Source organism: Trachypithecus francoisi, unplaced genomic scaffold, assembly GCF_009764315.1.
Source record: "Trachypithecus francoisi isolate TF-2019V2 unplaced genomic scaffold, Tfra_2.0 Lachesis_group3, whole genome shotgun sequence".
NCBI lineage: Eukaryota > Metazoa > Chordata > Mammalia > Primates > Cercopithecidae > Trachypithecus > Trachypithecus francoisi.
In genome coordinates, this window is record NW_022681468.1 from 149,826,901 (window position 1) to 149,851,231 (window position 24,331).

The 24,331-nt window shown below is 47.0% G+C and overlaps 1 protein-coding gene and 1 long non-coding RNA gene across 9 annotated transcripts in view; both read left to right on the top strand.

Annotated features, from left to right (window-relative positions):
• Positions 1-23,150, top strand: part of CCDC32 (coiled-coil domain containing 32) — a 34,867-nt gene extending 11,717 nt beyond the window's left edge. For 7 of the 8 annotated variants that reach the window (XM_033190549.1, XM_033190552.1, XM_033190545.1 and 4 more), the window contains one exon: positions 1,807-2,783. In XM_033190549.1, the coding sequence (XP_033046440.1) occupies positions 1,807-1,963 (157 nt within the window). In that variant the 3' untranslated portion in view covers positions 1,964-2,783. Of the gene's footprint in view, positions 1-1,806; positions 2,784-22,188 lie in introns of those variants that run through there. The other variant, XM_033190553.1, reaches the window with a different exon arrangement.
• Positions 4,140-6,671, top strand: LOC117070864. Its single transcript, XR_004432076.1, has 2 exons — positions 4,140-4,619; positions 4,713-6,671. It is a non-coding gene; the product is annotated as an uncharacterized LOC117070864 (long non-coding RNA).
• Positions 23,151-24,331: the final 1,181 nt, after the last annotated feature.

Here is a 24,331-nt window from a genome sequence, read left to right on the forward strand (position 1 = left end):
CCTTCCTAACAGAATTTTAGAGTAAGAAATTATTTAAAGTAAAAATCAATGGGGGGAGTACAAAATTGAATTTTAACAAAAGGTCTTAGGGTTTGTCCATAGGTTTGCAACATATGGACATTGGTGTTCAGAGTCCCGTCATGTCAGAAGTACTGCTGCTGAAATCAGGACAGTATGTGAATGAAACTTCATAGGTGCATTTACTTGCAAATTTGCAAAATACTTTCACTTATATTATCTCAGATGCTGAATGAGCGCATGCCTCTAGATGCTTCAAAATCAGTGTAGCCTCTAAGGTCAGGCCAACTCTCCTCTGAGGGTTCAGGAAATCATATACATTTTGCTCTTTTCTATCTCTAAAGGTCCAACCTAATTAAGTCTTAAATTGCTCCAAACATAGGAGATTTGAAGATGCAGACTCCTGACCCACTGATAATTTTGTATTTACTTATATTCTCTCTCCCCCTGAATACCTCCCTTCTCTCCAGCTCTGAGAAGAAAAGACAAAACTTTCTCCTGTGTCATTCTCAAGTGGAAATCCTCTTTCTCTGAAATCAGATCAGCATGTTCCTATGTATTTATCAATATGTAAAACAATGTGGATTTTCCCTTCTCTATGGAAATAATTTGAACAATTCTATGAAAAGTGTGGTAAATGAAGATTAAATGCTGTGTCACACCTGATTCCCCTGAGCTGTGAGCACTAGAGTCAATCAGCTGCTCTCATTGCCCTCTGACATTTAGATTTTTCCCCAAAGCCTACATCTGTGGGAATGTTTCTTTCTATCATTGTCCAGAAAAAACACCAGGAAACACTAGTTCTTCAAAGTTTATCTTTTCAACAGAGGCCATTTTATAATGGGGTTGTATAGGTCTTCACGTATGTGAGGGCCAGGTAGGTGATCCTCCTTGTGGTATGCTTTTGGCAAGGGAGTAATGGGCTGAGAAATTCAGCTGTCCAAAACATAATTCCCCCATACACCAAGAGAGGCCTGAAATCTGCTGTTACGGTATTCTTTTTTGGGTTGAGACTTTGTGCTATTGAGGAGCATTGAATAAGGTTTACATTATTTCTAGTCATTTGTATTTTACTGTGAATGTCTAATAGCTTTAGGGTATAGGGTCCTGTAAGGAAGGTCGGTAGGGGACCTTGAGCTTGACAATTACATCTCTACTCTCCCTATAGATCCAGACAAAGAGAGCCCTCTGGCATAGTGGTCAGTGTCTTGTGGGGAATATTTGCTGCTCAGATGTTTTTATCTTAGGGACTTGCTATAGGATGAAATAAGCAAACAAAAAAACCCACAAAAAGAAAAAACAAACAAACAAAATCACTGAGTGCAAGTAAGTGCTATAATTGAGTTCCAGACTGCCTCAGCTATAAGAGGCAAAAGATACTCAGATTTTTGCCTCAGTAATAATTTGGTATTTATTTGAGTGTTTCTTCCCTTTGACAATTTCTTTCCTCTCCTGTTTTGAGTGAAAAAAGACCTATCTTTAGGTCTTTAGGACTGAGGCATACACACTTCAGCAGTTCTCATCAAGCCTTCAGAGGCTCTGCATTTGAAGGGGGCCTACTGCTGCCTGTAGCCAAAGTGCCCACTATGGGGTAAATTATGCGCAGAGCTGCCAGGATGCACAGCTGCCATAGGAGTATCCTTGTACTCCCCAGGTTAGCAGTGAAAAACAACTGTAGGACGAAATTGCTGGTGGGCGGGAAGGTAGTGTTTGAGTAACTGAGATAATCATTAAGTAATTAATCAGTGAGGTCTGACACAGCCACCCCTTTCTTCTGCCCTTTCATAGCACCTTGGAACATTTCAAGAGGTGGCTCCAGCCGGATAAAGTAGCCGTCAGCACAGAGGAGGTCCAGTATCTGATTCCTCCAGAGTCACAGGTTGAGAAGCCAGTGGCCAAGGACGAGCCAGCAGCTGGGGACAAACCAGCAGCAGCAGAACAGTAAATTACACACACTCACACACGTGGAGCAGCTGTCTCGGGTCCAGAGGGAGCAGCATGGAGCTCAGCGGCAGCAGCAGGGAGAAATCCACTGAGGGAAAAACCCAAATTTCACTCCACAAAGCAAACAGCTGCAAGCCCCCAGGGACTTACTTGGGGCTGGCATGTGTGACTGTCTTGGGTGAAGTGACTGATCCAGTGCACGCTGGATCAAAATGCTGCTTTCCTCTGTGTCTCAGCTTGACTGAGCTGTCACTGCAGATTAGAAGTCTGCTAAGGATCAAATGTGAAAGTACTTGGAGAAACTGAGGCCCCTCATGTGTAATGTGTAAGTTAAGTGAGCCATGTATTTTCTTGCCTCTTCTGGACATTTATGCTTGTGTCCCAAGTATTCCCTTGGTGAATTGTCACAGGTGAGTGGGGCCAGTAAGAGTGAAGTCTGCTCCTTGAATCCAAGCCCCATCTGGGGCTTCTCTAACAAATCTGTAGTAAGTGTACGGACTCCAGAGAGAGAGAGGCTGGGCTTCTTTCTCTCATTTGTTCCTTGCGGAGAAAAGAAGTGTGAAAATGTGGGTGTTTATGTCTGTGTGTGTATATATATTTTTTATTTCATGCATGGCTTCTCCTCCATCTTCCTCCTGCACTTAAAAAGGGCTAGGTTCCAAATTAGACTTGTAAATATGGTGTTAGTGTTTGACACCACTCCTGGATAGTTCCAAACGCCTTCCTTGTGGCAGCTTTCCTGGCTGAGCCCGAGGTTTCCTCCCTGCTTATCGTGTTCATGATCAGTATATGTTGTCCATGTAAAACTTTTCTCAATGGAATAGCAGTGTCTGGGGTGCTGTTGACTCGATTCCTCCCGGAGGGATGTTCCAGGCAGCAGGAGGTAAAAACGAATGCATGCCAAGCCACGGGAGCTGGCCACCTTTGCCAGACTCCTGTTATTAGCATATGCCCTCAGACAGTGCAGACTTTGGTGTTCTGAGGCCTTTGCTCCATAGGCCTTCTTCCTGGGTAGTAGTTTACAAATCCCTAATGATCAGTAGGGTGGCTGTAAAAATCTTCAGATCCAGAGAGGAGCCAAAAGAAAAAATAGAATAAATCAATCAATCTTCTGAGAACATTTGCTTTTTTTTTTTTTTTTTCCTTCCCTGAGGCAGGGTCTTACTTTGTTGCCCAGGCTGCAGTGCAGTGGTACAATCATATAGTTCACTGTAACCTCAAACTCCTGAGCTCAGGTGATCCTCCCACCTCAGCCACCTGAGTAGTTGGAATTACAGGTGCAAGCCACCACACGCAGCTACTGTTTGCTCATTTCTTTTTTTTTTTTTTTTTTTGAGACGGAGTCTCGCTCTGTCGCCCAGGCTGGAGTGCAGTGGCGCGATCTCGGCTCACTGCAAGCTCCGCCTCCTGGGTTTTACGCCATTCTCCTGCCTCAGCCTCCCAAGTAGCTGGGACTACAGGCACCCGCCACCTCGCCCGGCTAGTTTTTTTGTATTTTTTAGTAGAGACGGGGTTTCACTGTGGTAGCCAGGATGGTCTCGATCTCCTGACATCATGATCCGCCCGTCTCGGCCTCCCAAAGTGCTGGGATTACAGGCTTGAGCCACCCCGCCCAGCCTGCTCATTTCTAAATCAAGTATTTGCCTTGCCCAAAAAGATAGGAACCAATTAGGTTGTTCCATATACTTGCTTAGTGATACGAATATTTTTATTGTAATATTCAAATATACTTTCCTCTTTTTTCCTTATTTTTGTTTTGTTTTTCTGAGACAAGGTCTCCTCAGTCTGTCACCCAAGCTGGAGTATAGTGACAGTCATGGCTCACTACAGCCTCAACCTCCCAGGCTCAATCCATCCTTCTGCCTCAGCTTCCCCTGAGTAGCTGGGACTATAGGCATGTGCCACTATGCCTGGCTAATTAAAAAAAATTTTTTTTTGTAGAGACAGGGTCGCATTATTTTGCCTAGGTTAGTCTCGAACCTCTGGGCTCGAGCTATCCTTCCACCTTGGCCTCCCAAAGTGCTGCGATTACAGGTACAAGCCACCATGCCTGGCCCTTTCCTCTCTTTCCATTGACTAATGGTTAAACTTTTCTTTTTTTTTTGAGACAGGGTCTCACTCTATCACCAGGGCTGGAGGGCAGTGGCATGGTCTCAGTTCACCGCAGTCTTGACCTCCTGGGCTCAGGTGATCCTGCCTGAGGCTCCCGAGTATCTGGGACTACAGGTGCATACCACCCTGCCCGGCTAACTTTTTGTATTTTTTGTAGAGATGGGATTTTGCCATGTTGTCGTGGCTGGGTTAACACCTTTATTAGTAAATTTAGTAGCTTTATTCTTACTGCATTCTATTGGTAGGATACGTGTGACACAGAGAGTGGCTCTGTGTGGCCCCTGGGCACGTTGAGGAAGCCAGAGTACTGATGGTCATCCAGCTCTGGTCCAGGCTTGCAGGCTGCCATCTCTACCTGGAGTTCAGATGCCAGGCCTCACTCCACTCCAGGAGTGATGGCTGTCAGGATAGATTTTTTAAAGAAAGAGAACCTAAAATTTTTCTTTTCCCTGGATGATAAAAATTATTCTTCCTCAGAAACAACAATTTAAGAAAAAAAACAATGAGGTCCCAAAACATTCTCCCAAAGTGCGGATCATGGGACAGTAAGAGAATATTTCTATACCCGAAAACAGTGTTTCTGTCATTCAGGCGAGGTTCTAGCTTTGCCTTTCCCTACTTCCCGTTTTCTACCTCAGAAACAGAAATCGGAATATGAGAGGGTGGAGAATCGCTTTAGAGGAACTGAAACGGAGTTGTAAGTTGAACGGTTTCTAGCCCATGTGTAAACCTGGGTGCGGTGTGAGAGGAGCTCTGCATGACTCCACGGAAGGGAACCCAGTGAGTTGTAGCTATCGTTTCTTAATTGATTTAGAGGTGACAGCTTAAACAATGGCTCTAAAAAAATGACTCTTAAAAAAAAAGCCCAACCAGCTTTGGCCCTACTTCAGCTGTAAGACTCAAGACAGGATACTGCCTTTGGGATGTTAGGTCTGTGCGAGGGCTGTTTACTTGAACCCAGAAATAGGTTATTTAAGGCAGAGATTCATTTATCTAACCAATATTTGTTGAGCCCCTGCTATGTTCCATTTACCAAAACCAAATTTGACACTAGCTCCCAAAGCTAACTTGTTAATATAGATTTATCTTAGGCTAGTGAAGTGGCACTACATTGGAAACTGAGAGTCTTTTGAGTGCTGTCTTTTATCTGTCTTGTGGCTTACTGAATGGTCATAAATAAGTCAAGTGACCTCTTCATGTTCCAGTTCCTTTTTAGTAATGGGACTAATCACAGGAAAAAATAGTATTGGCCCAAAATGCTGATCTGTTTCCTTTGACCCTGAAAACTCCAAGGAACTCCAGTTAGGGCTTCCTCAACCCAGTTAAGATTTATAAATTGGTGGAGAGTCTTACTTATCACCCCTAAGTTTCTTCCTTCTTCCTCCTTAGTGAAATAGGCAGCAAGTTAGAGCAAATGGAGCAATATTTAGTGCTAAGCCTTAGAGCCAGGGGAGGGTAATCACCAACAGGGGCCAAGCTGTAATGACCTGGTACACCCAGAGAAGGCTGGGCTGCAGCCAGGTAGATAACCTGAGGGACTGCCACTGTTCTCTCCCAGCACACACACGTGCTCATCACTCAGTGCCTGGCGAGATCCTGACTGGAGTGACACAGGTATGCATCCAATACCTGATGCAGAAATAGGCCCTGGCTGTAGGCAAAGCAAGTAAACAAACGTCCCGCCAGCTGTGGCCAAGGTGCACCCTTCCAGGCAGACCTGCCCACCAGAACCATTGCTGGAAGACGGAAGCCCTGGAACCTCTCCCTGGCCCTGTTTTGGAAGGAGTCCTCCAAGGCTGAGAATAGCCCCAGCCACATGAAGCAGGCAAGGTTTTCTTGAAAATTCTAAATTATCCCAACCAGCTTTGGCCCTACTTTAGTTATAAGACTTAAGATAGGATACTGCCATTGGGATGTTAGGTGGGTGTGAGGACTGTTTACTTGAACCCAGAAATAGGTTATTTAAGGCAGAGATTCATTCATCTAACCAATATTTGGTGAGCCCCTGCCAGGTTCCAGGCACTGTGCATGGTGTTAAATAAAGCAGAACGGCATCGTCCCACACAGAATGATGGAGGGGGAATAGAGCCTACCTCATTCATTCTGTGGAAGGTGTAAGCACAAGGTGCTTTGAGAGCACGTGGGAAGGAGATATGAGAACCCTAGACCAGTTGGGGTGGGGTAGGAGAGAGGCCGTGTTAGAGGAGCTGAGTCCATAGAAATGATAGGAGTGAGAGGAAATAGAAGAGTAAGAGCATGGGGACCAAGAACAGTCCCAGAAGACGAAAACAGCATGTACAAAGGCCTGAAGGCAAAAGGGAACTTGGAAGATGGAAGGTAGTTCAGTGTAGCTGGAGCACAAAGAACAAAGGAGGGACAGACAAGAGGTAAGGGTGGAAATTACTAAACAAGGCCAGGTGTGAAGGGTTTTATAAACCACGTTAAGGAGTTTGGAGTTTATTGTGGGAGAACAGGAAGGGCTGATTTTAAGAGGGGCAGTGACAAAATAAGATTTACATCTAGAAGGTTATGGCTGCCATGGGTATGCCGTAATTAAAGTGATTGTGGGTGGACAAGTTATTCACACTTGGCAGTGATACATGTCTATGCGAAATGGTTTTTCTTTGTTTTTATTTTCTACTTCAATTTTTATTGTTATTTTTTCACTATTACAGAACAAGTAGAATCATGTATGGCAGACTGCATTTTCCAAAGATGGCCAAATCAGTGTATCCCATCCCACTCATTCATGTTCCAGTGTGATGTGGACACTCCTCCACTGAGATCTTCGGTCAATATTCCCTCCCTTTGAACCTGGGCAGACCTATGTAACTGCCTTGCTAATAGAGTACAGCACAAATAACGGGACTTCTGAGGCAAGGTCATAAAAGCACTCCGCCTGGGGTCTCTCTCTCTCTCTCAGCATGCTCCTTGGTAGTTCTGAGCTGGCATGTAAGAAGTCGGCTACAGAGAGACAGAGAAGCCCAGGGAGTCCCAGCTGTTTGAGTCTTCCCACCCCAGGCATCAGACATATAAGTAAGTAATTCAAATGATTTCATCCCCCAGCTTTTAAGCTGTCCCGAGTGACACCAGGTGGTTCAGAGACAAACTGTCCCTGCAAAGCCCTGCAGATTCATGAGCAAAATAATTGTCATGTTTTAAAGCACTAAATTTTGGGTGGATTTGTTACTCAGCAATAGATAACCAATGCACCATAAGCTAAGTTTCACGTTTTCAGTAGCTAATTTTAAAGTATTTTATTTTGCAGTCCCGTCTAGTCTGCGATGGTTGCAGAATTTAATACTTATGCTGGCTACAGTAGGGAGAGGGGCAACATTTGACGCAAGAGACCAGCTGTGAGGTGGTTGCAGTTGTCTAAGAAAGAGATGATAGTACTTGAGAACTTTTTCTATTTAGGATGTAGAATACTGCAAGAAAATGCCCCTTCCGTCCTAACAATGTGAAAAAGCAGGTACAAAATCATAACTTTTCTTGAGCCCGTCAGAAAGCCAAGGTCACAAGGCAACCAAATAAAAGAGAGATAGTGTTAGGGGAGCTGAGTCCATAGAAATGAATAGGAGTGAGAGGAAATAGGAGAGATAGTGACACATCAACTGTTTCAACTTTGGCAAAGATGTGGCTGTCTTACAAGTGGGTAAGAAAAAAACCAATAAAAATGTTAACAAATTTGTAAAGTCCACATGTGGTCTAACATGTCAGTTTAGAATAGCTGAATAGGATTCTAGACACGGGAGTGCATACAAAGGCAACCTTTTTTCTATAGGCCTCCCCTGGGGTTCATGGGGAAAAGTGGGAGCAGGGCAGGAAATGGAGGGACTGTTCTTCCTCGGTGATTCATGCGCGCAGAGGTTGATCAAGGCGGCTGCTGGTGGAAGGCAAAAAGCCTCAACTTCCACAGTCCTCCCCTTTAAGCAAAAGCCTTAAGCCTCGGGGGGAGGGGTAACAAACTTTTGCTTCAGTGGGAGGAATAAAAGCAAAACTTATCTGCTTTTGGTGAGGTGTCAAAACCTTCTTGCCCTTCTTGAACAGGCAAAGACCCATTGCTCCTGGGACTAGAAGCAGAAACCCCTACCCAGGAGCAGAAGCAGGAAACTGTCCTGGGCTGAAGAGTCAAGTGAAGGTCCACTCTGTTGTGGGGAGGGCAAGCACTTTGGCTAATCCTAGATGAACCACATATAAGGCAGAGTTTGGCTGCCATAGGGAAGAGGGACAGAAACACTGAGAAAGTCCCACTGCTGAAGCTCAGGTGCCTAGGACCTATTTAAGACTGAAGCTGGGCCAGGGTAACAGAATCAACCCTGCCCTGCCCTGCCTGAGGCTGGCCCCAGATCACAAGCAACAGATGTCTCTTACCGGCTGAAAAGCTGAGTGTGGGGCAGCAGCACTGAGGAAGCCCTGACACCCCAGTCCCCACTCTACGCAGCCCACCACTAGAGGAACTGAAACCTGGGATACACTGAAGGGAATGAGAGCACAACCAAACCCAAACCCTGTCCAATTCCTAACAAGACTGACTCAACTCCCCAGACCAACCCCCCAGACTCAACCTTCTGTTAGTGGAGCTGACAGACGAGGCAGCCCCACTCCCAGACACAGATACTATTTAGCTCAGTCTCTGCGGTTCTATACACCATGGGCATTCAGTTAAAAAACTGCAAAACAGCTGGGCGCGCTGGCTCACGCCTGTAATCCCAGCACTTTGGGAGACCGAGACGGGCGGATCACGAGGTCAGGAGATCGAGACCATCCTGGCTAACATGGTGAAACCCCGTCTCTACTAAAAATACAAAAAAATTAGCCGGGTGTGGTGGCGGGCGCCTGTAGTCCCAGCTACTCGGGAGGCTGAGGCAGGAGAATGGCATAAACCCAGGAGGCAGAGCTTGCAGTGAGCCAAGATTGTGCCACTGCACTCCAGCCTGGGGGACACAGCAAGACTCCCTCTCAAAAAAAAAAAAAAAAGAAAGAAAAAAAAAAACCCTGCAAAACACAGGTTGGGCACTATGGCTCACACCTGTAATCCTAGCACTTTGGGAGGCCGAGACAGGTGGATCACCTGAGGTCAGGAGTTTGAGACCAGCCTGGTCAACATGGTGAAACCCCATCTCACTAAAAATACAAAAATTAGCCAGGCATTGGTGGCGTGTGCCTGTAGTCCCAGCTACTCCAGAGGCTGAGGCAGGAGAAGCACTTGAACATGGGAGGGTGAGGTTGTGGTGAGTTGAGATGGCCCCACTGCACTCCAGCCTGGGCAACAGAGCAAGACTCCGTCTCAAAATAAAATAAAATAAAAATAATAAAATAAAATGTAAAATAGCAAGACACACAAAACCGCAAGAAGAAAACAACCCAATCCATTATCAGAAGATGAATCAACACAACCAGACTCACTGATGACGCAGATGTTGGAACTATTGCAGAGAGACTTAAAATAATTACAATTACTATGGGGTCTAGTGGGGAAAGGTGGGCAACTTGCATGAACAGACAGGGAATTTTGGCAGAGACATGGAAACCAAGAGAAAGTGAAATGGGGCTGGGTGTGGTGGCTCATGCCTGTAATACCAGCACTTTGGGAGGCCAAGGCAGGAGGAGCACATGAGCACATGAGTTTGAGACCAGCCTGGGCAACATGAGACCCCATCTCACCAAAAAATACAGAAATTAGCCAGGCATAGTGGCTCGTGCCTGTAGTCCCAGCTACTTGGGAGGCTGAGGCAAGAGAATCGCTTGACCCAGGAGGCAGAGGTTGCAGTGAGCCAAGATCATGCCACTGCCCTCCAGCCTGGGTGACAGGGTGAGACACTGTCTCAGGAAAGAAAAAGGAAAAGTCAAATGGAAATGCTAGAAATAAAAAACATGATATTAGGCCGGGCGCGGTGGCTCAAGTCTGTAATCCCAGCACTTTGGGAGGCCGAGACGGGCGGATCACAAGGTCAGGAGATCGAGACCATCCTGGCTAACATGGTGAAACCCCGTCTCTACTAAAAACTATACAAAAAAAAAAAAAAATTAGCTGGGCGTGGTGGCGGGCGCCTGTAGTCCCAGCTACTTGGGAAGCTGACGCAGGAGAATGGCGTGAACCCGGGAGGCGGAGCTTGCAGTGAGCTGGGATCCTGACACTGCACTCCAGTCTGGGCGACAGAGCGAGACTCCGTCTCAAAAAAAACACCAAAAACAAACAAAAAACCATGGTATTAGAGATGAATTGCTTCCACAGGCTTTTCAGTAGGTAGGCATAGGTGAAGAACCAGTGAACTTGAACTGGTCAATAAAAATTATCTGAACCCTAAAACACAAAGAGAAACTGGGATGGGGGAAAATAAACTGGGATGGGGGAAAAGCAAAACAAAGCAAAACCTCTAACAGCTGAGGGACAATAGCAGTCTAATATATGTGTGGTTCCAGTCTCAGGAGGTGAAGAGAGAGAGAATGGAGCAGAATAAATCTTGGAAGAGATGATAGTTACATGAATGAGGTGTGGCAGCAAGGCTTAGAGAGAAGTGGATATGGGAGCATTTGCAAGGAGAACCACTGGGGCTTGGTCACTGAGTGGAGGGAAGTGTGGCACCTGAGTGTGTCTTGGGAGCTGCAGGCTCTCAGCAGGTAGCAGTGGGTGGTTAGCTGGTGGTAGTGCCAGGATGGAGAGCCAAGCCTAGCTCTCTGGCGCCTGTGCTCTCTGCTGGTACCCCACACCACCTCCTACAGGCCAAAGTGGAGCAGTAGTGGGCCTCTGCTCCTGGATTCCCTGGCCTCCAGGCTCAGCCTTTCCTGAGCCCTCAGTGTACTGTTCCCATTAGTCAATGTGTGGCAGAGAGATGTCCATCTCCCCCCGCTCTCTCCACCTCCTCTGTCCCAAGTGTTCTGTCACACATTGCTCTAAAGGTTTTCTTTTCCCAAACAGACTCTCTCCTCCCTTCATGTTTACCTAATCCACTTTTAAAAATTACTTCTTTAGCAGGTGAGATAAGTAGGGAGGGAGGAGGCAGAGGTGGAGGTGGGTGATAAGAGGGATTGTGTGTGTGTGTGTGTGTGTGTATGTGTCTATGTGTGCACAAGGAAGGAGATAGGTTACTGAGAGTTTATGAGCATTTTAAAGAGTAAGTATCTCCAGGACCAGTTTTGGTTCTTTAATCTTATATCCTTTGGGGATGAGACCATCAACTATTGGCTCAGCAGAATGCCAAGGTGCAGTGTGGTCTTCAGCATGGTGCCTGATCAAGGCAGACGGGATGCGGAGTGTACGTTGGGCAAGAGTATGGTAGAGGAGACTCACAGTTGTTCAAACAGTCATCCCAAAGGTAAACTTTTATCGATAAGCTGACATGTTGTTGGTTTCTTTTTCCTCTGTTCAACTCAACATTTTTATCAATGATTTGGTTGAGTGAATAGAAGGTAACCTTATCAAAAATGAGAGAAGTAGGTAATTGATTAAATAACAGAATAACAATTCTAAAATTTTTATTTATTTATTTATTTATTTTTTGAGACGGCGTCTTGCTCTGTCACCCAGGCTAGAGTACAGTGGCGCGATCTCGGCTCACTGCAAGCTCCGCCTCCCGGGTTTACACCATTCTCCTGCCTCAGTCTCCTGAGTAGCTGGGACTATAGGTGCCCGCCACCTCGCCCGGCTAGTTTTTTGTATTTTTAGTAGAGAAGGGGTTTCACCATGTTAGCCAGGATGGTCTCGATCTCCTGACCTCGTGATCCGCCCACCTCGGCCTCCCAAAGTGCTGGGATTACAGGCTTGAGCCACCGCGCCCGGCCAACAATTCTAAAATTTTTCTATAGACTAGAGTGATGGGACAAAGTTCTAGTGACAGAAGTCAAGAAGCCAGACTCTGGGAAGTTTTCCAAGGCTATTGCAAAAAAAAAAAAAAAAAAAAAAAAAGAAAGAAATCCAAGCCAGACTCAATTCTAGCCTAAGACATACAGAGCTGGCTTCAGTTAGCTGGACCCCAGGACTCCAGCAGTATCTTTAGCCTCTCTTCCTCCCACTGTTGACTATCTGCGTGTGTTCGTATAGCACGGGGAGCTCTGGGCTGACATCACTCCAGTTTAGGAACTCCAGAGGAAAGATAACACTTTCCAACCCCATATAACAGATCCCAGTGGGCTTAGCACAGTGGTTTAGGCTTAATAATCCCAGCACTTTGGGAGGCCAAGGTGGGAGGATCACTTGAGCCCAGGAGTTTCAGACCAGCCTGGGCAACACAGAGAGACCCTATCTCTACAAAAAAATTTAAAAATTAGCCTGGCATGGTACTGCATGCCTCTAGTCCAGTGACTCGGGATGCTGAGGTGGGAGGACTGCTTGAGCCCAGGAGGTTGAGGCTGCAGTGAGCTATAATTGCCTGACTGCACTCTATCCTGGGTGACAGAGCAAGATTCTGTCTCAAATAAATAAATTCCAGGGGAAGGACTCAGATTGGATTGGCCTGGGTCACATGCTCGTCATTGGAGCAGTGACTATGACACGGGCAAGATCTGTGGGTAGGGGTACAGGATACTGTGGTTAACAGTCCCACCAGAACCACATGAGAATGGGAAGTGAAAGAGGATTGCTGCTGGCTGAAGAAAGGGGAAAGTGGTATGGAAAACCCCAAACAGGTGTTCAGTGTCTTAACAGTTCAATGGAGTCAGCAGTGGAACGTGCTGCTAAAAAAAAGTTATAATTCTAGGAATCAATAGTGGAAATGAACTTGGGACATAGTAGTATAAAAATATATTCTGCACTGGTCATGCCTCTCTGAAAGCATCATGTGGGCACCACATTATAAGAGGATGTTCTGCAGTGAGCAGGTCTATGCAAACCTACCCCTAAAGGCCAAGAGAGCTGAGGGGCCAAAGAGGCTGACAAGGCTGGGTGCGGTGGCTCATACCTGTAATCCCAGCACTTTGGGAGGCCGAGGTGGGTGGATCACCTGAGGTCAGGAGTTCAAGACCAGCCTGGCCAGCATAGTGAAACCCCGTCTCTACTAAAAATACAAAAACAATTAGCCAGGCATGGTGGCAGGTGCCGGTAATCCCAGCGACTCAGGAAGCTGAGGGAGGAGAATGGCTTGAACCCGGGAGGCGGAGGTTGTAGTGAGCCAAGATCACACCATTGTACTCCAGCGTGGGCAACAGAGTGAGACTCCATCTCAAAAAAAAAAAAGAAAAAGAAAAAGAAAAAAGAAAATGCTAAGAACGACCAAGAATTCAAAGACCCTGAGAAGCCTCCTTCAAAGCCTGGGAGACACTTCAAAGATGGGAAATCATGGCACTGATGTTGGAGGCAGGGTTCCCTGCCAGGCCCTGAAGGCTAATCGAGTTGGCCCAGCCCTCCCGTTACCGCTCCTCTGGCTTGCCCTGGTCAGAGCTCTGAGCCCGCCTCTCTCTTCCCTGATCCCTTCTCCCACCCTCTTGCCCCCACACTCTTGTCTGGTGTTCACTGTTCAGTCTGTCTTTTCCCTCCTCTTGCCCATTCATTACCTCCAGGGGCTTCATCATCTCCGAGGTTCACGCTTATTCCCTAGATTTTGCCGCAATTTGAAAATCAACCCTGCTCAATGTTCCAATGCCTGGGCGAAGTGAGGCTGAGAAGGTATTTATGGTGAGTTTGGGGTGACATGGAATCATGGGCAAGGAGCAGGGTGTGTGGGTGTGTGTGTGTGTGTGTGTGTGTGTGTGGCAACAAAATAACAATCACTGTTATTAGGGGAGGGCATCTCTTAAGGTGAAATGTTGTCCAGCCAGAGGAACAGTCTGGACAGCAAATCAACTCAGAGAGACCCTGCCTGACATCTCAGACAGGATGAGGCCAAGAGAGACCTGTTGGGCAAGGAAATGCCCTGGGATGGGAGAGCTGACTGCCCTGGTCTTTGCCTTTTGTCTCTTCCTTTGTCTGGCCTCTCGCTGTGGCACCATGGGCTCCCACGTCCCCCGTGCCTCCCTTTGTCTCTTGTCTCTGTCTCAGGCTCTGCTTTGCTTTATTTTTCCTGCAGTCTTGCGCGGCTGAGGCCGTGTCGCCACCTCACTTCCTCGCACCTTCGCACTCTCCTGTCGCACTATGCCTGTCTCTGTTTGACTCTGTTAGTGTGTGTGCCTCTGACTGTATCTATCTTCCTGGTCTCTGTTGGTCTGTCTTATTCCCAAAGGCCCTGTAACTCCAGAACCCCTGGCAGGAGCAGCTTTTCTGAGGATGGAGCGTGGGACAGTCACCAGTGTGCTGAGTAGAGGTGGCGAAGGACATTTACAGCCCAGCAGTCGTCATGGTAACAGCCAGGACGGGCCAGGCAGGGATGTGCAGAACCACGCGGGCTTGACCTTTCTGCGGGTGTCAGGTTTGAGCGGAGCTGGGAAAAAACAGCAACAACTGCTTCTCTCTGGCCCAGCCCTCAGGGCTTCTGGGCTGGGCTGAATGAAGAAAGGGAGAAGCTGAGAAGTGGGAGAGTTGGCGAGACAGACAGGGCTTTAGTCAGAGCCAGCTAGAGAACCCATGGGAAGAGGGACAGGCTGGTCACAGGCAGGTCACTGGTGGTGAGCCGACCTACACCTCAGGCCCCCAGGCAGCAGCGCTCAGGGGCGGGTATGAAAGGTCAGTTCCCTATACTCAGAGCTCCCCCAGACTCCTTCAGATCAAATGTCACCTTTTCCATATTGCAAAAGCCTTTATTGCTCTAAGGAAAATATGCTAAATTAAAAATAACCAAATTATTCTTTTAAAAATAGAAATATTAGGCCGGGTGCGGTGGCTCAAGCCTGTAATCCCAGCACTTTGGGAGGCCGAGACAGGCGGATCGCGAGGTCAGGAGATCGAGACCATCCTGGCTAACATGGTGAAACCCCGTCTCTACTAAAAAATACAAAAAAAACTAGCCGGGCGAGGTGGCGGGCGCCTGTAGTCCCAGCTACTCGGAGGCTGAGGCAGGAGCATGGCGTGAACCCGGGAGGCGGAGCTTGCAGTGAGCTGAGATCCGGCCACTGCACTCCAGCCCGGGCGACAGAGCGAGACTCCGTCTCAAAAAAAAAAAAAAAAAAAAAGAAATATTATAAATGGAAAAGTTCAAAGAAAATAAAAGGCATTCCTATCCTCCCTCTGCCTCCCCCAGCTCTAAAATTCCTCCACAGTTGCTTCCCCTGCCTGCCAGGTCGGAGGAAAGGAAGCTGGATCGGTCGTTGCCTGAATGTGAGGGGGGCTTGGACTGACAGGCTTCCCCCTAATTCGAACCAGTGAAAGAGACTCATTACCCTCTATGCCCTCTCTTTCTCCTATTGGGGAGGACATACAGGCAACAGGAAGAGGTGCCCACAGGTGCCCTGTGACCCCGAGGGAGAGGCGAGGGGTGCAGGGCAGCCTCACGTGAACTCCATGGAGAACACAGCTTACCGGTGGATCCCATCTCCAGACTTTCAAATCATGGCCATGCAAGAGATCTCGAGCTTTCTGGGACACACTGCTATGGAAAACAAGACCACAGCCTCGGAATAAAAAATGTGGTCTTCTTATTTACTGAAAATCCAACTTCAGGAAAGACATGAAGGGGACGCTCACCAGCCAACAGGTGGGTAACTTAACACAGCAGCACCACAGACTTTCTTTTATATGGGAGTACAACCCCAAATCCTCTTAGAGGACTGCCTTCGAGCTGCTCAGACAGGGAAAGAGCCGCTCAGACAGGGGAAGGGGATACTTGGCAGGAGAGGGGACCGCAGACCTTGTAGTCATAAGTTAGCGTGCTGCTAAAAGACTATTTGAAAGGAGTGCTGATTACATATATTTGAAAGTGGTCAGCATTACTGAAGCTCCAGCTTTTTGTTTTTTTTTGAGACTTTGAGTCTCACTCTGTCACCCAGCCTGGAGTGCAATGGCACCATCTCGGCTCACTGCAACCTCCACCTCCCAGGTTCAAGCAATTCTCCTGCCTCAGCCTCCCCAGTAGCTGAGATTACAGGTGCCCACTGCCATACCCGGCTAATTTTTCTATTTTTAGTAGAGACAGGGTTTCACCATGTTGGCCAGGCTGGTCTTGAACTCCTGACCTCAAGTGATCTGCCTGCCTCAGCCTCCCAAAGTGCTGGGATTGCAGGCGTGAGCCACCGCGCCCAGCCAAGATCCAGCATTTTTGAGACTTGAACCTTTCTTTCTCTGACTGACATGTATTGTGAAGCTCAAAATAAGGGTTATGTATTTTGGGAGCTGGTCATCACTCTCTAGTTCTGCTCCCATAGAGCTATTACTGAACCTCCGGCCTCTTCCCTGGGTTCTGGAAACCTTCAGGTACCTGTGGCCCCCAGAGCAATGGGTAGGAGACAGGAAGGCTTCTGGTAACCCGATGGCCCCACACGAGGCTGGGATCTCAGGACACAGGAACTGCATCATTCACTGTTCACTGTTTCCCTGCATGGGCTTCAGGAGTGGATGAGAGCCCAGGGCCAAGCCCCCTCCTCTTTTGTTCTGCCCAAGCCCCTTCCCTCCAGCTGCCTTCCCTCCTTGAGTCCCTTGACTCCTCTGTGATCCCCGCCTCCAGCTCAGTACCTGGGGCTGGCACCACTCCCCAGGGATCCCGATCAAGTCACAGAGCATCTGCCCAGTGCCTGCGATGGTGTACGTTGGGAAAGGTGGGTCATCCTGTTAGTCGCTCTTGCCAGGCCTGGAGCCTCTGGTGGTCCTTTAGAATTCTGGATTCTCTAGGTTCCTTTCCCTAGACTCCTTCCCTTCTCACTCCACTCATGCTCTGGGCCAGGCCCACCACATCTCCTGGCAGCCAACTATCTTATGCCAACTGCCTTTGTTCTCTATTCCCTTTGCCAAAACCATATTTTCTGGTGAATCCCTCTTCTACTTCAAGGTTCAGCTCAAGTGCCACCATATAAGTGAAGCTGTCCTCAATCTACCCTAGGTGACTCTGTGGCCCCATGGAACTTTCTTCTCATCACCATCGTAGCAGTCATGACTCTGTTTTGACCTCCACCTCTCCACTGGAGAGTGTGTTCTGTGGAATGAACTGGCTTGTAGCGTGACCTGTGAACCTCCAGAGCTTGGCTCTGTGTTGCTCATTGAGTATTTGTTCTTGCAGTGGGCCCTCACCAAGAGAGGCCCCTGTTCTGGGATGTGAGCCAGAGAAGGTCCCAGACTCATCACTGCATGTGTCATACTCGCCCTACACCCAGCTCCCCCTGTTCAGATCACAGCCCCCTCCTGCTGCAGGGCCTGTAGTGCCAGGCTGGTTGCAAGACAGGGGGTCCTCACCTCTGAGACAACCATGGCTTGGCCCATTGGCACCCCACCTGGGATGCAGAATGGAGCAGCAACAGCTGGCTGGTGTCTGAACACTATTTCCCCAGCCCTGGGCATCCATCTCCTGTAGCTGTTCCGTCATCCCATGGCTTTACCAAACCCCCTTGCTGCACTGAAGAGCCTGGACAGCAAGTGGGTTCAGAGTGGGAAGAGAGGGCTAAAGGCATCTTCCCTGTCTTCTCTCCTTCCCCTTCCTCCCGGCAGCTGCAGCTGTGCTGCGTGATGTGGAACACAGTACAGTCTTAATTACTGCTCAGCCCTGCTCGTTAGTGCCTCTGGAAGCCGAAAAGCCAGAGTTAGGCAGCCTCAATCACAGTGGAGACTCGGGCTGCAGGCCTCCTGGGTGATTGCTAGTCCTGTGTCTCCTGAATTGTGTCTGTGTGACTTGGAACCTCTTTGGGGGAATCCAGCAAAAGACACTCCCCCCAACCCAGAGACTGGGGAAGGGCTGAAGCTGGAGGGAGTCACTGCTGGATTAACCTTCCTCATGCACAACTCTGATCAAATACCTATAATGTTTCTCTTGCTGACAGCATAGAGCCTGGAGTCCTTGGCTTAGCAGTCAAGCTCCTCCACAATCTGGTCCCACAGGACTTTCCCAACCTGATTTCCTCCTTCAATCCTGGCAGACAAGGAGGGAAGGCAAAGGCTAGGCCCCCTCGTGGGCTCTCACTGGTGTGTGCAGAGCATTTCAGGGACAGCATATGGTGGAACATGTGAAACTCCACTGTGATCAGAGAAAGATGAACGAATGATTAAATAAACCAAATGTGCTCAAATCCTGCACACTAATGACTTCCCTGCTTTTGGAGGGACTTAGCAAGGAGCCTGGTGTGTTGTTCAGCATGCACTTTCTTTTTTTTTTTTTGGTTGTGAAAAGAAATACAAAACCATGAAGTGCCTGAAGACTGAGCGACAGGAAGCTGAGTGGAGGAGGAGAGAAGGGGCAGGCCCTGAAAACTATAAATCTATAGGCCCAATTTCAATATCTGGAAAAACTCCTTCAAAATATCAATTTGTAAACAGCCTACATCAAATGAGATAATGCTCATGAAAGCACTTTTTGAACTGCAAAGGGTTAGAAATATAAAGCATTATTCTGTAATATTTCTGTTCAGTGCAGACTTTAAGATAGATGCTATGGGGAGGCTGGAGATTTATAATGGCTCATCACCCACGAGGTGCTCATACAATTTGGGCTGTTTCATTTAATTACTCATTGCCTCTCATGTAGACTACTGCAGAAGCCTCCTAAGTGGCCTCCTCACCTCTGCATTCTCCCCCGTTCCATTCGTCTTATATGCCACCATCAAGTTAATCTTCCTGATGCACAGCTCTAATCAAATACCTGTAATGATTCTCCTGCTGACTGCACAGAGCCTGGAATCATTGGCTTAGCAGTCAAGACCCTTCACAATCTGGTCCCCCAGGACTTTCCCAAACTGATTTCCTTCCTTCCATCACGGCAGGCATGGGCTCAGGAAGATTAAGTCACTAAACCCAAGACCACACAGAAACCAAGTGGCAGATCATAGAGTCAAACCTTCAGACCCCAACACCTGACTCCAAGACAATTCTGAATCCATCACTTCCTCACTTTGATGGTGCAATGGACTATGTGTTTGTGTCCCTCTAAAATATACATGTTGAAACACTAATCCTGATGTGATGGTACATGGAGGTGGAACTTTGGGGAGGTAATTATGTCATGAGAGTGGACCCTTTATCAATGGGATTAGTGCCCTTACAAAAAGGGGCCAGAGACCTAGCTAGTTCTCTTCTGCCACGTGAGGATACAATGAGAAGTTGACAGTTGGTGATATGGTTTGGCTGTGTCCCAACCCAAGTCTCATCTTGAATTGTAGTTCCCACAATCCCCACATGTGGTGGGAAGGACCCAGTGGGAGGTAACTGAATCGTGGGGGCGGTTTTCCCCATGCTATTCTTGTGATAGTAAGTTCTCACGAGATCTGATGGTTTTAGAAGGGGCTTCCCCCTTCAACTGGCTCTCATTCTTCTCCTTCCTGCTGCCCCGTGAAGAAGAACATATTTGTTTCCCTTTCTGCCATGAATGTAAGTTTCCTGAGGCCTCCCCAGCCATGCCGAACTGTGAGCCAATTAAACCTCTTTCCTTTATAAATTACCCAGTCTCTGGTATGTTCTTATAGCAGCATGAGAATGGGCTAATACAGTTGGAGACCCCGAAGAGGACTTTCCCCCAGAACTGGACCCTGCTGGTCCCCAAATCTCAGACTCCAACCTCAGAACTGTGAGAAATAAACCTGACTAAGGTTAGACCTGACTAAGACAAATGGATACTGCTGCAATGATCTTTCCACATAGAGCTTTTTCTCTTCTTTGCAAAAATTTCCTTAGGACAAATTCCCAGGAGTGGGATTACCAGGTCAAAAGACATTAATATTCTAAATGGCTGTGTGAATTGACATAATGCTTCACAAAAGAACTGGGCTGATTTATATTTTAGCCAATGATGTAGATATACACAAGTTTCACCAGCCCCTCTTGGGATCTTAGCCCTTCTAATGCCTGCTTCCTAATGGCATAGTTAGAATGTATTGTAAAAGTCATTTGATTTGTTCATGTGTTATTCAGGGATTGCTCTCATCTCCTCCAAGTCTTTGCTCAAATGTTCTCGGTGTGGTCTACCCCAACTACTCTATTTCAAATGAAAATACTCCCTCCTCCTGCACCTGTTACTCTCCTTATTCTGCTGTTTTTTCCATATTATTTGGCATCTTATAATATAATACATACTTTTTTATTTATTATGCATATCCTTTTTAAAAATGTGCTGAAAACTCTTTATAATAATGCAGGACAATGGCCAGGCACGGTGGCTCATGCCTGTGATCCCAGCACTGTGGGAGACTGAGGTGGGTGGATTACAAGGTCAGTAGTTCGAGACCAGCCTGGCCAATATGGTGAAACCCCGTCTCTACTAAAAACACAAAAATTAGCCGGGTGTGGTAGTGCACACCTGTAGTCCCAGCTACTCAGGAAGCTGAGGCAGGAAAATCGCTTAAACCCAGGAGGCAGAGGTTGCAGTGAGCTGAGATCACGCCACTGCACTCCAGCCTGGGCAACAGAGGGAGACTCCATCTTAAAGTAAGTGAATAAATAAAATAATAATAATAATGCAGGACAAGTATGTATAGCAAACTTTCAAAATTTAAACTCCTTCCACATTTAATTCTTCAGCATTATGTATACTTTTGATTGTACGTCTCCCACCGACCATGACCCCTACTAGAATATAAGTTCCATTTTGTCTATTTAATTTGCTGATGTGTTCCCAAGACTAGAACAGAGCCTGGGGCATAGCAGGATCATGAGGGTCAAACAAGATGATGCCCATATATAGCCTGCGGTGGGCAGCACCTGGTACAGAGCTCATGATGAACCAGTATCCTCTTCCTCTTACATGTCCACCAACAGGAGAATAGAAATTATGATATATAATATTATAAATTGGCCAGGTGCAATGGCTCATGCCTGTAATCCCAACACTTTGAGAGGCTGAGGCAGGAGGATTGCTTGAGCACAGGAGTTTGAGACCAGCTTGGGCCACATGGTGAAATCCCCCTCTACAAAAAATACAAAAAAATTAGCCAGGCCTGGTGGCATGCACCAGCCTGGGGTGGGAGGATCAACTGAATCCGGGAAGTCAAGGCTGCAGTGAGCTGTGATCATGCCACTGCATTCCAGCCTGGGTGACAGAGTGAGACTCTCTCTTTCAAAAAAAAAAAAAAAAATCAAGTAAAAAAATTAAATTACAGGCCGGGCGCAGTGGCTCAAGCCTGTAATCCCAGCACTTTGGGAGGCCGAGATGGGCGGATCATGAGGTCAGGAGATCGAGACCATCCTGGCTAACACGGTGAAACCCCGTCTCTACTAAAAAATACAAAAAACTAGCCGGGCGAGGTGGCGGGCGCCTGTAGTCCCAGCTACTTGGAAGCTGAGGCAGGAGAATGGCATAAACCCGGGAGGCGGAGCCTGCAATGAGCTGAGAACTGGCCACTGCACTCCAGCCCGGGCGACAGAGTGAGACTCTGTCTCAAAAAAATAATAATAATAAAAATAAATTATAAATAATTAAAATGATAATTACAAAGAATATGCAGCAGTATGGAAAACAGTTTATAACTAATGTTAGGTGAAAAAAAGCAGACTACAAATTTGTCCATGATTACAACTGAGTAAAAATAATTTAAGATCTATACAAAAATAAGGAGAGAAGATGATGGGCTCATGGTGAGGAGCTGTTAAGCAGGGATGAAAACTGATGTGCCCAGAAGCAGATTTTAAAAGCAGATTCTCTTTGAAGCATCTTTTTTCATACTACCTGATAAGCATCTTGCTACATGGCAGTAGCAGCTGTAAGATGGGTGATATCAAAGGGAACTATCTGGAAACATTTATTTTCTTTTTTTTTTTTTTTTTTTTTTGAGGCGGAGTCTCGCTCTGTCGCCCGGACTGGAGTGCAGTGGCCAGATCGCAGCTCACTGCAAGCTCCGCCTCCCGGTTTACGCCATTCTCCTGCCTCAGCCTCCCGAGTAGCTGGGACTACAGGCGCCCGCCACCTCGCCCGGCTAGTTTTTGTATTTTTAGTAGAGACGGGGTTTCACCGTGTTAGCCAGGATGGTCTCGATCTCCTGACCTCGTGATCCGCCCGTCTCGGCCTCCCAAAGTGCTGGGATTACAGGCTTGAGCCACCGCGCCCGGCCGAAACATTTATTTTCAATCCAAAATGGAGCCTTATGTTTGCCATAAATTTACATAGTCTACTTTTCCAGATGACTACAGTTGCAAAGTAGATTTTGCTTTGACAACTGATGCCAGGACAATAGTATGTTACTATCCTTCTACAGACATCCATATGAACGCACAAAATCTATCCCTTGACCAGATCCTGTGTATAATAATGAAGAAACACATGGTCAAGAGCTCAAAACTAGAGAAGAAAAAAGTGAACATCTTGAGCGAGAACCCCTAATAGAACAACTTAGCAAAATGTTATTTATATTAAGTACAGTTGGTATCTTCATGGACATTATCACAGATGTCAGAAGAAACTGAATCCTCCAGAAGACAGATGATATTGAGGTTCTTAGGGAATTAAAGAGAAATGTTGCCCTCTGCCTCATTTGCCATTGGAGAAAGTGCAATGTGGTGTATGTACTAATAATAATGATAACATATCTTTTCATATTTTAAAAACCCCCCACAAAATCTTTAGGAGGCTGAGGTGGGTAGATTGCTTGAGTCAGGAGTTTGGGAGCAGCCTGAACAACATAGACCCCATCTCTAAAAAAAATTAGCCAAGCATGGTGATATGTGCCTGTGGTGCCAGCTACTTGGAAGGCTGAGGTAGGAGGACTGCTTGAGCTCAGGAGATTGAGGCTGCAGTGAGCGGTGATCATGCCTCTGCATTCCAGCCTTGGTGACAGAGCAAGACCCTGTCTCAAACAACAACAACAACAAAAATCAAAATCTATGCAAAATTTAAACCCATTCTTGTGCTAGTCTTGTGGGAATGAAGATTAATTTACCTAAAAATGCTCCTCTGGTTTTTGTAATTCTTTTTGTTACTTTTTAAAAATATAAATTTTGCCAGGCACGGTGGCTCACACCTGTAATCCCAGCTACTTGGGAGGCTGAGGCAGGAGAATCGCTTGAACCCAGGAGGCGGAGGCTGCAGTGAGCAGAGATCCCACCACTGCACTCCAGCCCGGGCAACACAGTGAGTCTCTGTCTCAGAAAAAAACAAAAACAAAAACATATATATATATATAAATTTAAGGGATACAGGTGGAGTTTTGTTACATAGATATATTACACAGTGGTGAAGTCTGGGCTTTTAGTGTAGCCATCATCTAAATAATGCACATTGTACCCCCTGATTTCCCATCCTTCACCCACCTCCCACCCTCCTACCCTCCCAAGTCTCCAGTGTCTACTATTTCACACTCTATGTTCATGTGTACACATTATTTAGCTCCCACTTATAAATGAGAACATGTAGTAAAAAATATGGAACACTTCACAAATTTGCACGTCATCTGTATCAGTCCACTTTGCATTGCTCTAAAGGAACGTCTAGCCAGGCGCGGTGGCCCATGCCTGTAAACCCAGCACTTTTGAAGGCCGAGATGGGTGGATCGCTTGAGCTCAGGAGTTCAAGATCTGTCTGGGCAACATGGCAAAACCGTGTCTCTACAAAAAATACAAAAATTAGCCAGGCATGGTGATACACGCTTGTAAACCCAGCTACCCAGGAAGCTAAGATGGGAGGATGACTTGAGCTTGGGAGTCAGATGTTGCAGTGTTCCAAGACTGTGCCTGGGTGACAGAGTGAGACCCTGTCTCAAAAAAAAAAAAAAAAAAACAAAGGAATACCTGAGTGAGACTGGGCAATTTATATATAAAGGAAAGTGGTTTATTTGGCTCATGGTTCTGCAGGCTGTATGAGAAGCATGGCACCAGCATCTGCTGCTGGTGAGGCCTCAGGAAGCTTACAATCATGGTGGAAGGCAAAGCGGACCCAGTGTGTCACATGGCAAGAGAGGGACCAAGCAGGAGGGAGAGAGAGAGAGAGAAAGAGGGAGAGAGCAGGTGCCAGGCTCTTTTAAACAACCAGAGAGAGAGAGAGAGAGCTCACGTGAACTCAGAGTGACAGCTCACTCACTACCATGAGGACAGCACCAAGCCATTCACGAGGCAGCCGCTCCCACGACCCAGATATCTCCCATTAGGCCCACCTCTAACATTGGAGGTCACTTTTTTTTTTTTTTTTTGTGATGGAGTTTCGCTCTTGTTGCCCAGGCTGGAGTGCAGTGGCATAATCTTTGCTCACTGCAACCTCCACCTCCTAGGTTCAAGTGATTCTCCTGCCTCAGCCTCTGGAGTAGCTGGGATGACAGGTATGTGCCACCACAC